Below are 12,391 nucleotides of genomic sequence, written 5' to 3'. Positions count from 1 at the left end.
TTTTAGGCTGCTTGTCGCCTCGGTTTGCCTTTCATTTGCTGTAGAAGTTGTGTAAGAGTCTGCTAATAAGCAGGCACCACAATATTGAAGTATTTTCAAGAGCATAATTAAATGACATGCTTAATGAACCATTCTTAAGGCTTTTTTTGTAATTAAGCCGTCGAAGGCCAGCCTACCCAGCACCAAGTCCATGTTTCCCACGAATTTCCCTCTCAGAGAAGCCAGACAAGTTAATTAAAAAGCCACGACTGGAAACGGCAGAAGACGATTTTACAGTGTTCCCAGTTTGCTTTTTCAAGGAGAAAACATACCAAACCGTCCTTTCGTTCAAAATATCAAACCGACCTTTCGTTAAAACAGCCCTGGGCCCATTAACGTCTTGAATCATGTTTTGTGGTGGTGTGTTTGTCTGCGGGCGGCCCCAGGGCATGCACCAGGGCATGCACCAGGCCACATGGCGGAGGTTATGACAGGCAGACCCTGGGTAGGGCGCCGGGCCCATGGGGGTTCACCTAAAGCCGCATGCGGTCTTGTGCTCTTACAGAATTCAGTAGTTTTTTCTTTTTGAATCTTCTCTTTAAAGAAGTATTTTACTTTTCTTGCCTAGGCTAGCCATGTTTTTTGCCGCTTTTTGGCACGTGGATGACATAGACTACCAATAATTCGGAGTCATAATGACATATATTGTAAAACAGCTGTTGTGACTGGTATGTTCTGGAATGTCATCATTTGTAGTCAATTATTATCCAAAATACATTATTGTGTTACCAAAAAAGAAAACACGTTTCTGACTGTGTGAAGTATTTCGCCACCTACTGGTATAGAGTGGTATGGCGTAGTAATGACAGAAGCCTGGGTTGTAGCTTTACCTTCTATGGAGTCAGAGGCCAGAAGTCATCTCCGTTGTGATTCCTCAATTGTTGGACTGTCTGTCACCAATTTAAAGACCCCGGTATCTCTGGATGAACTGTTTGAGAGTTAATTAAATGTGAATATGCTGAAGCCCTGAATAAAGTCCACCCAGTGCTTAGAGGAGCTGCTGCTTGGGTGTTGTGTGTGTTGTGTCTAGGAGCGTTGCGATGTGACGGGCGTACGCTCACGCATCTTCAAAATCAAACACAGAGACACTCCTACAGTTTTTGCTATTTAAAGGGGGGGAAAAATAGAAGGATTTTGTTTTTTGTTTGTTTATCATGTGACAGATCTCTGTTTACTCGTCCTGTGTTTAGGCATCGACACAAGAATGTGCCATGTTGTTTCTTTAGTGGTTTAACTTGATTATATACCTGACTTCCCTTGGTTTGGACTGGTCACTTACCTCAGTGGCTCTCTCTTTCTTTCCAGAATGTTCCATCGATCTTCACTGGAGCCTGTTACACAATGGGTGTCTGCTCAGTGCTCATAGCCCCACCCAGCAAATCCAGACCTCTCTCCAAACTCTGTAGACGTAGATAGCAATTGCCCTCAGCCCCTTTTCTTTACCCCTCCAACCCCAGGAAAGAAACAGGGCATATTCTAGTGTTTGATCAGTCTTCCTCTTTGTCTGAAGGGTGAAGGCCTGAAGCATCCTATTTATTTAACACACTGAACACACCTCATACCTCAGCTCCCCATTTGGAATAATAATTATTATTTATTTAAGAACTGACATCTATTTAATATTTAACACATCTGCAAAAGAGGTTTCTTCAAAAGAAATTTAAGTCATTTTGAAAACCGATCCTTTAAAAAGTCATTTGAAGTCATATCAGTGCAATCTGCAAAAATGGAATCTAGCTCTATAGCTACCCTGGCAACCATGACAACGCTTACCATCGCCACGGCGACAGACATGTCCGGCTACCTGTGGCTGCTGATCGTGGGCTTTGTCATCGCCTTCATCCTGGCATTTTCGGTGGGTGCCAACGACGTGGCCAACTCCTTTGGCACGGCTGTGGGGTCAGGGGTCGTGACCCTGCGGCAGGCCTGCATCCTGGCCACCGTGTTTGAGACAGTGGGCTCCATTCTCCTGGGGGCAAAGGTCAGCGAGACCATCCGCAGTGGCATCATCGACCCACGCATGTACAACGGCTCAGAGGCCCTTCTCATGGCTGGATCCATCAGTGCCATGTTCGGTGAGGGACATTTCTCAAAACCAATCACACACCAGAATACACAAGCCAACCAATCACACACCAGAATACAGAAGCAAGCCAATCACACACCAGAACACACAAGCTAACCAATCACACACCAGAGTACACAAACCAACCAATCACACACCAGAATACATAAGCCAACCAATCACACACCAGAATACACAAGCTAACCAATCACTCACCAGAATACACAAGTTAGCCAATCACACACCAGAATACATTCGTTAACTAAAAACACAAGCTAGCCAAAACATCTAGAAATCATTACAATAATCTCTCAATCAGGTGCCTGTCAAGAACACAATAGTAATATGAATCACAACCTAACAACAACAGCAACATGAATGACACTCAAAATGTGCTGTACTCTTGCAGCGATTGATTCTATAGTGTGATTTTGAAATGCTTGAGAAGTTTTTCGGTGTCCATTGGTGGGCTGGCTTCTGATTGGTCAGTTGTGCTTGCTTCCCATTAGGCTCTGCTGTGTGGCAGCTGATGGCTTCCTTCCTCAAGCTGCCCATCTCCGGGACGCATTGCATTGTGGGAGCAACCATTGGCTTCTCCATGGTGGCCAGAGGGCTCCATGGAGTCAAGTGGCTGGAGCTCCTGAAGATTGGTGAGTAACTTTCTACGTGTGCGAGTCTGAGCCGCATCCGGGCCAGAGCCCAGCCGGAGGAGGGCCAGATGTCATCTGAAAGGGGTGCATCTTTCCCAGAGTGGGAACGGATCGGCCAGCTCATCCTTTAAATCGGAGATCAGAGTCCCGTTTAGGACTGTTTGTTTGTCAGGACTTAACCCCTGTGTGTAAAATATGTTGCAAAAGCCCCCCTCCCAGGCTCGTTCTATTTAGAGGACGGTACAGGCTGAACTTAAAGAGGGGCCAAATGTGCGCGCTCAGAAGCTTCAGCATGTTTATGGACACACACACACACACACAGACACACACAGACACACACACACACACACACGCAAACATACACACACACACACACACACACAGATACACACACACACACACACACACACACACACACACACACACACAGCAAATAGTCCTGAAAAAGGTCCCAGGCATACATATGATGTGCAGATAGCGCAGGCAGGGTAAACATCACGCTGTGCACCTCTGATCCTTATCACCCTGTGCCCAGATGCCATGGGGGAGTCACAGGACGGTGTGATGGGAGGGGAGGTGAAGGGAAGCACGCGTGCAGTGGAGTGTGTTATATAACTGACACTCTCCTCACACTCTCTCTCACTCTATCCCTCTCCTCTTTCTCTCACTCTTTCTTTTTCTCTCTCTCTCTCCCTCCCTCTCTCCCTCTGTCTTTCTCCCTCTCTCTCCTTCTCCCCTCTCTCCCTCCCTCTCTCTCTCCCTCCCTCCCTCTCTTTCTGTCTCTCACACACAGTGGCCTCCTGGTTCCTCTCTCCACTGCTGTCTGGCATGATGTCTGCTGTGCTCTTCTACTTTGTGCGCAGGTTCATCTTGAATAAGGTACAGTAGCTACTTTAAGCAGGTTCATCTTGAATAAGGTACAGTAGCTGCTTTAAGCAGGTTCATCTTGAATAAGGTATAGTAGCTGCTTTAAGCAGGTTCATCTTGAATAAGGTATAGTAGCGGCTTTAAGCAGGTTCATCTTGAATAAGGTACAGTAGCTGCTTTAAGCAGGTTCATCTTGAATAAGGTACAGTAGCTGCTTTAAGCAGGTTCATCTTGAAAAAGGTACAGTAGCTGCTTTAAGCAGGTTCATCTTGAATAAGGTACAGTAGCTGCTTTAAGCAGGTTCATCTTGAAAAAGGTACAGTAGCTGCTTTAAGCAGGTTCATCTTGAAAAAGGTACAGTAGCTGCTTTAAGCAAAGCAGAGGCTCGTCTAACTCGTCTGAACTGCCATACCATTTCAGAACCTGCCAAGTGTTTCACAGCAACACACCAACCCACTAGTGACAAGATCAAAAGTTCAAGTTCAAGATAAAAAAAAAATTCCATCATGAGTTTTGTTCTCTACCCCCCCCCCCCAAAGGAAAGTGAGCCTGTCACTGAGAGATCAACTGTATATTCAGCCATTTTCAACATGAAATACCGCAGTATACCACATGTATTGTTCTTGAATGTGACATAAGCGCTATCGTTGGCGCTAACTGATTTGCGTTGTGTGGTCAGGCATCAGTAGCGAGTGGGCATCTTTGTTTCATAAGTAGCGGCTCAGCCAGATTTACTTGGCCAGCTTTGTGTTAGCTGTCACATCTGAAGTGAAATCGGGGTCAGCTTTGAGTTTAAGCTGTTCACAGCAGGGCTGTGAGCAGCCGTCAGCCAGGTCACAGTGAAAAACTGATAACTCGCTCTGTGAAAAGGGTTAGGCAAGACAGCCAGTAATCTACAAGGAGGGGATTTAAGGCTCTCAATGCCTTTTAGTAGCACAAGCCAGCGCAGCTTTCTAGGTCCCCTCGACTCAGTCATCAAGGCTTAAGGAAATACACTTTAGACAATTTCTTTTTGTTGGTTGACCTTCGCCAGTTTAGTTTGTGTTGGTTGACCTTCACCAGTTTAGTTTGTTTTGGTTGACCTTCACCAGTTTAGTTTGTGTTGGTTGACCTTCACCAGTTTAGTTTGTTTTGGTTGACCTTCACCAGTTTAGTTTGTGTTGGTTGACCTTCAGCAGTTTAGTTTGTTTAGGTTGACCTTCACCAGTTTAGTTTGTGTTGGTTGACCTTCGCCAGTTTAGTTTGTGTTGGTTGACCTTTAACAGTTTAGTTTGTTTTGGTTGACCTTCACCAGTTTAGTTTGTGTTGGTTGACCTTTACCAGTTTAGTTTGTGTTGGTTGACCTTCAGCAGTTTAGTTTGTGTTGGTTGACCTTCAGCAGTTTAGTTTGTGTTGGTTGACCTTCGCCAGTTTAGTTTGTGTTGGTTGACCTTCGCCAGTTTAGTTTGTGTTGGTTGACCTTTAACAGTTTAGTTTGTGTTGGTTGACCTTCAGCAGTTTAGTTTGTGTTGGTTGACCTTCAGCAGTTTAGTTTGTGTTGGTTGACCTTCAGCAGTTTAGTTTGTGTTGGTTGACCTTCAGCAGTTTAGTTTGTGTTGGTTGACCTTCAGCAGTTTAGTTTGTGTTGGTTGACCTTCAGCAGTTTAGTTTGTGTTGGTTGACCTTCAGCAGTTTAGTTTGTGTTGGTTGACCTTCACCAGTTTAGTTTGTGTTGGTTGACCTTTACCAGTTTAGTTTGTGTTGGTTGACCTTCAGCAGTTTAGTTTGTGTTGGTTGACCTTCAGCAGTTTAGTTTGTGTTGGTTGACCTTCAGCAGTTTAGTTTGTGTTGGTTGACCTTCAGCAGTTTAGTTTGTGTTGGTTGACCTTCAGCAGTTTAGTTTGTGTTGGTTGACCTTCAGCAGTTTAGTTTGTGTTGGTTGACCTTCAGCAGTTTAGTTTGTGTTGGTTGACCTTCAGCAGCTTTCTAAGACCACACTATAGGGCACACAGAGGAGGTAGCCCAATCAGAAAGTACAGTGCCATCAGAGATCTGAGCTGTGTTACTGATCCTGAGCAGTGGGTTAGTATGTGTGTGTGTTACTGATCCTGAGCAGTGGGTTAGTAATGTGCGTGTGTGTGTGTGTGTGTGTGAGTGTTACTGATCCTGAGCAGTGTGTTAGTAATGTGTGTGTGTGTGTGTGTGTGTGTGTTACTGATCCTGAGCAGTGTGTTAGTAATGTGTGTGTGTCCTTGATCCTGAGCAGTGTGTTAGTAATGTGTGTGTGTGTGTGTTCGTGCGTGTGTGTGTGTGTGTGTGTGTGTGTGTGTGTGTGTGTGTGTGTGTGTGTGTGTGTGTGTGTGTGTGTGTGTGTGTGTGTGTGTGTGTGTGTGTAACTGATCCTGAGCAGTGTGTTAGTAATGTGTGTGTGTGTTCGTGCGTGTGTGTGTGTGTGCGTGTGTGTGTGTGTGTGTGTGTGTGTGTGTGTGTGTGTGTGTGTTACTGTGTAACTGATCCTGAGCCGTGGGTAAGTGTGTGTTACTGATCCTGCTGGCTTTCATCTGGCAGGAGGATCCTGTACCGAACGGTTTGCAAGCTCTTCCCGTCTTCTACGCCGTCACCATGGGGATCAACTTCTTCTCAATCTTGTTCACTGGAGCTCCGAGTGAGTATACAAGTGCTTTAGTCCTTTACAGTAGACACACACATGTACACACGCACACGAACGCACATGTATCTCTCTCCCTCTCTCTCTCTCTCTCTCCTCACTTGTACACACACACATACATACATATGCACCGCACACACACAGACACTCTTACTGTCTCTTGCACACACACACCTCGACACATCCACTCTCTCACTCGCGCACACACACAGACACACGCACGCACACACACACACAGACACACACATTCTCTCACTCACACACACAGACACATGCACTCTCTCCCTCTCTCTCCCTCTCTCTCTTTCGCTCACACACACCACACACACACACACACACACACACACACACACACACACACACGCACACACACACACACACACACACACACACACACACACACACACACACACACACACACACACACACACACACACCTCTTTGTGTGTTGTGCCCATAGTCTTCCTAAGTTGAAGCATTGAAGTTGGTCTGAGAGAGTTTACAGGGTTTCTCTGTAGGACATGCAAAGAGCCAAGCCAGCAGAGGGGTGTTTTGTTTTCCACAGAACAGTGGTACACACACCCCAGCTCTCTTCTTTTAAGCTTTAGTGACGCTGTCAGACCACCCAGTCCCTCTGTCACACCCTGCAAACCTGACAGTTAGCCTGCTTTTACTCCCTCAGCTTGGATTGTGTGAGTGAGCCTGCATCTCTTTCGTCGGGATATTAAACACTCTCTCTCCACTCCTGTTATATGTTTCCTTTCCTGCAAATAAAATAATAATAATAATAATGCATTTTATTTGTATAGCACACTTTCACAAACAAAGATGTCTCAAGGTGCTTAACAGGGTCACAATAGCAAATTAAAACAGTGCATTCAAAAACAATACAGAAAAAAATTAAAAAACAGAAACCAGGACTTTAGGAGAAGGCAGATATAAAAAGATGGGTTTTGAGGTGGGATTTAAAAGAAGTGATGGAGTCCAAAGCCCTTATGTTCTCCGGGAGCTTGTTCCAGAGTCGTGGCCCCAGCGAGGAGAAGGCATGATCTCCCATTCTGGACATATTTGTCCAGGGAACAGCAAGAAGGTTTGCTTGTCCGGACCTAAGAGTCCTTGGTGAGAGATGAGGGGTGAGGAGATCCTGGAGATAGGCCGGACCAGTGGTGTTTATGGCCTTGTGAACTAGAAGAAGGACTTTGAAATTCAGGGCTGCACTATGTCAGAGTGCAACTGGCCTGGGCCCTTCACTCACCTGAAGGCTGCAGGCCGGTGTGTTAGTAGGGATAGGCGCGCTCTACTTCCAAAAAATAAAAATGCGTTTTTGGGTGCGAGGAAAAGAATGTTAACTTTGAGTAGAATAAAACCGCACTCTCAAGCTTTTCTCATTGATATTAAGACCAGTTTATTTCCACAGACGCGTTTCGGCCTTAAGCCATTGTCAGTGTGGCCGGTGTGTGTCAGGAGATTTACTACCCATTACTGTAATACGCTCCTGTAGAGGAGCGGAAAACTACCCTTCCCATAATGCACCTGTTACGTAAACACACTGTTATGTAGCTAAAACTACACTCCTCATGAAATCTTTAGTTAACACACTCATGCAGTAACTCTCAGAGAGAGTTGAGAACTACACTACCCATGATACTAGACGTTCATGCAGTGGCCGTATCCATACTGTGAAGCACACATAAAGTGACACTATATGCATAGAGCCAAAGCTACACTACGCACAACTACCTTCACAGTGCCATATGAAAGCAGTGCCATACAGGTAAAACCCACTTCCCAAGATACCTTTACTGTAACACACTTATGTAGTAGCTCTCATAGAGCTGAAAACTACACTACCCAAGATACCTTTACTGTAACACACTTATGTAGTAGCTCTCATAGAGCTGAAAACTACACTACCCAAGATATCTTTACTGTAACACACTTATGAAGTAGCTCTCATAGAGCTGAAAACTACACTACCCAAGATACCTTTACTGTAACACACTTATGTAGTAGCTCTCCTAGAGCTGAAAACTACACTACCCAAGATACCTTTACTGTAACACACTTATGTAGTAGCTCTCATAGAGCTGAAAACTACACTACCCAAGATACCTTTACTGTAACACACTTATGTAGTAGCTCTCCTAGAGCTGAAAACTACACTACCCAAGATACCTTTACTGTAACACACTTATGTTGTAGATATCATAGAGCTGAGCCCCCCCCCCACACACACACACACACACTCGTACACATACACTCACCCATACACACACCCACACATGCCATGTTTAGTCTGATGGTGTGCAGTTTTACGAACCCCTCCATTTGGACCATGCAGAGCTGACATGTGTGTTTATATGTGTTTGTGTGCATGCGTGTGTGTGTGTGTTTCCATTCTGTAATACCAATCCCATATAATCTTCGGCAATTCCCATAATTCTAACCATTACGGCTTTCCCACTGTTGGTGTATAACAGTGCTTTCAACAAAGGTCTTCATCAGTTTGTCCTGAGCACAGTGTAATTTAAGGCTAAATGTGGCGAGAAGCTGACGCCAGGACGCCCAGTCTAACCGTGGGCAGATGAGGCAGTAACTTAACCCCATCCTGGTGTCTGCTCTCATCTACTGTATGTGTGTTTGTCTCTCAGGTGAACTTGTGTGTGCCCGTGTGTGTGTGTGTGTGTGTGTGTGTGTTTGTGCGTGTGTGTGTGTGTGTGGTTGTGTGTGTGTGTGTGTGTGTGTGTGTGTGTGTGTGAACTTGGGCTCTGTTTGTTGACAGAAAGTCCAGCAGTAATATTCACGTGGCAGTGCCTTGTTAGTATTATCTGTCACTGCTGTGCCCATGTGTGTGTGTGTGTGTGTGTGTGTGTGTGTGTGTGTGTGAGTGTGTGTGTGTGTGAACTTGGGCTCTGAAACTCTATTTGTTGACTGAAGAGTCCAGCAGTAATATCCACGTGGCAGTGCCTTGTTAGTCCTATCTGTCACTGCTGTGCCCGTGTGTGTGTGTGTGTGTGTGCCCGTGTGTGTATGTGTGCGTGTGTGTGTGTGTGTGTGTGTGTGTGTGTGTGTGTTTGTGTGTGTGTGTGTGTGTGTGTCTGTCTGTGTGTGATACCAGTGGTCAGATACTGTAAGTTGTGACTGCTCTCAGAGAGCAAGCACCCGCCCCGCCCCCCCAAGGCAAAGCATGTGTTCACAGAAACATTCCTCCTGACTGGAGGAACCCATGTGACCAGGTCTGATCTCTGTTTGCTTTTCTCAGACACACACACACTCGCAAGAACACACACACACACACACACACACACACACACCCTGCTGCTTGTTGGCTGGAAGTTATGAAAGCTTCCCTCAGCCCTCGGTCACATGCTCTGCATATTCTAGATATTGCACCGGTTTAGGTGGAAAAGAACATGTCAGCGACCCAAAGCCAATTAAAAAAGTGTGTAAAGTGTGTTAAGTGGGACTCTCTGTCCCCTACACTGTGGAGATGGAGTAGCTGCCATAAGCTCTCTCCTAGAATACCACTAGGAAGGACACCTGTATTACCACACACATTATTATCAATAAAGTTCAACTAGTCTCATTGAGTTACCACACACATTATTATTATTGAAATTCCACTAGTGTCATTGAGTTATCCCACGCATTATTATTATTGAAATTCAACCAGTGTCATTGTATAACCACACACATTTTTTGTTTCATTCAACTTGTAAATGTTTTACAAATGCATTGCAGGACTCAGTTCTTAAGATTGCATACTCTCTGAGCGAACTAGAGAACTGGATGTATGCGAAATGTTCATCCTCCCAGTACAGGAAGGAGTTTGAGATGCAGGCGCTGTCTGCAGGGTTGAACTTTCGCTTTTGCTTTTTCCACTCAATTAGCCTGCTTCCATGTAGCATGTTGTATTGTAGAGCAGCTGATAAGCCCTTAGCGGCTCCAGCTCCGGCTCCAGCCCTTGTGGAGTGTCTGTCAGAGATAGCACTCCTCCACCCTCCTCCACCCACCCCTGGCCTGAACGCTGTGTCCCTGTGTCCCCTCGTCTCTGCAGTGCTGGGCTTCGACCGCGTCCCCTGGTGGGGGACCCTCCTCATCTCCCTGGGCTGCGCTCTGCTCACCGCCATCTTCGTCTGGGGTGTGGTGTGCCCTCGCCTGAAGAAGAAGATCAAACGTAGGCTCAAACCACCACACACACACACACACACACACACACACACACACACACACACACATCATGACCTGTCATTATCGCAGTGATATCTCAGAGGCAAAACCTCGAAATCTCATTGAAAGTCATTGCTTGTATTTCCAGTTTTCACTCCGAGTTGAGTCCTAGATGTTTCCACTCCTTAACCATGGCCCCCTCCATGTCTTCCTCAACCAGGAGAAATGGCAGCCAACCCCACACCTCTGATGGACAGTCCTCCCAAACCAAACACAGACGACAAGCCGGCACCACTCACAGGCCCCTATGAGTACACAGAGGTACCTCAGACACCCCCTGCTGAGAATGACAGGGTGGCCTTTAACATCGGAGGGTCCGACGACGCAGATCTGGACAGCAAAGAATTTGACACTAAAGACCTGGAAACCAATGGTGAGACCCTCTCTATGCATACAAAGACCTCAATTTATATATTTATGAAATCGAATTAACCCCTCAGATGTTGCCAGATTAACTATTGGAGAAGGTCCCTGATTTTATTTTTAAAAGCGTGTTGTTTTTAAATGTGTCCTATTTTTAAAAGAGTGTCTGTTTTTTAAATATGTCCTCTTTATAAATGTGTCTCTGTTTTTAAATGTGTCCTCTTTTTTTAAATGTGTCCTCTTTTTTAAATGTGTCTTCTTTTTAAATGTGCCCCTGTTTCCAAAGGGTGTCTGTTTTCACACAGGTCCCTGGTTGTGAGCGTGTGACATTCTGTTCTGTGGAGAACGGTATTTCCCGCCCACGTGTGCTGAGTGTGTATAATGGAAGTTACAAATATTACTGATTCTGATCCTCAGTATTGCCTCGCGTTTCCACTCCTATCTCTTCCCATCTGTGTTGCTTTTCACATGAAACGCAGCTACTGAGTCACAGTGAGCTCTGAAGCCTGATTAACACGTCTTGGAAAGTGTCGCTCAGCATATGGCCAACCACAAAATAAAGAGAGTGTCGCTCATGCTGCTGCATTTATGCTTTAGTGAACAGTCACCTCCGCTTAGCGGTCACGTGACACTCGATGTACTGACGTAGGCGGACAACGTCAACGGCGTCCTTCTTTCGAAAAAGCGCCCGCTGAAAACCCAAACAAGGAAGTCCGCGGCAGGTGCCGTCTATCTAGCCAATCACACTTGCGCGACACTATGTGACGGAAGTCAGCGACAGTTCAATTTCCTCTTGGTAGCAGACACTTCCAGGCGACGGTTAAAAGTGTCGACCAAGACGCAATTTCTGTCGCCAACCGTTTCTAAAGTGTCGCCGACATAAGCATAAATCGAGCTTTACTCGACCCGTGAACCAGCTGCTTTCTTGTCTCCTGCAGCTCTGAATGGTAACGGTTGTCCCATTCCGTCTCCGGAGATGAACGGAGGGCAGGCCCACACCGTGCACAAGGACTCGGGCATCTACAAGGACCTGCTGCACAAGCTGCACATGGCCAAGGTGGGCGACTGCATGTCGGAGAACACCGACGCCAAGCCCATCCGACGCAACAACAGCTACACCTCCTACACCATGGCCATCTACGGCATCTCCGGAGGTCCAAAAGACGCGGAGAGCCGCTCCGAGGACGGAGGGGAGAGGAGGCGCTCCCGGATGGACAGCTACAACAGCTACTGCACGGCGGTGGCGGACGGTAGCGGGGCTGGCGAGCAGGGGTCCATGACGATGGAGGTCCAGGCCGAGGTCGGCAGGGCGGGCCCGCTTGAGGAGGAGGAGGACGAGCTGGAGCTGGATCGTCCAGAGGTGTTCCATCTCTTTCAGTTCCTGCAGATCCTCACCGCCTGCTTCGGTTCCTTCGCTCATGGAGGAAATGATGTCAGGTAAACAGGAAGCAGTTTCATAATGTCAGGAAATTTTGTTCAGAGAAGGAGAAAAGATAGCATGTAAGAATGAAATTAAAAAAAACACACTTA

At 46.3% G+C, this 12,391-nt stretch overlaps 1 protein-coding gene across 1 annotated transcript in view; it reads left to right on the top strand.

Moving 5' to 3' along the window:
* Nucleotides 1-1,765: 1,765 nt before the first annotated feature.
* The window catches only part of slc20a1a (solute carrier family 20 member 1a), a gene marked incomplete at both ends in the record, with an annotated part of 14,616 nt that continues 3,990 nt past the window's right edge, over nt 1,766-12,391 (top strand). The window contains 7 exons of the mRNA XM_080853188.1: nt 1,766-2,114; nt 2,614-2,754; nt 3,548-3,633; nt 6,169-6,265; nt 10,326-10,445; nt 10,659-10,871; nt 11,800-12,298. Coding sequence (XP_080709314.1) covers nt 1,766-2,114; nt 2,614-2,754; nt 3,548-3,633; nt 6,169-6,265; nt 10,326-10,445; nt 10,659-10,871; nt 11,800-12,298 — 1,505 coding nt within the window. The remainder of the gene's footprint in view (nt 2,115-2,613; nt 2,755-3,547; nt 3,634-6,168; nt 6,266-10,325; nt 10,446-10,658; nt 10,872-11,799; nt 12,299-12,391) is intronic.

This window comes from Sprattus sprattus (genome assembly GCF_963457725.1).
Source record: "Sprattus sprattus genome assembly, chromosome: 15".
NCBI lineage: Eukaryota > Metazoa > Chordata > Actinopteri > Clupeiformes > Clupeidae > Sprattus > Sprattus sprattus.
The sequence above is the reverse complement of the archived record's forward strand: the minus strand, read 5'-3'. Positions and strand labels throughout refer to the sequence as shown.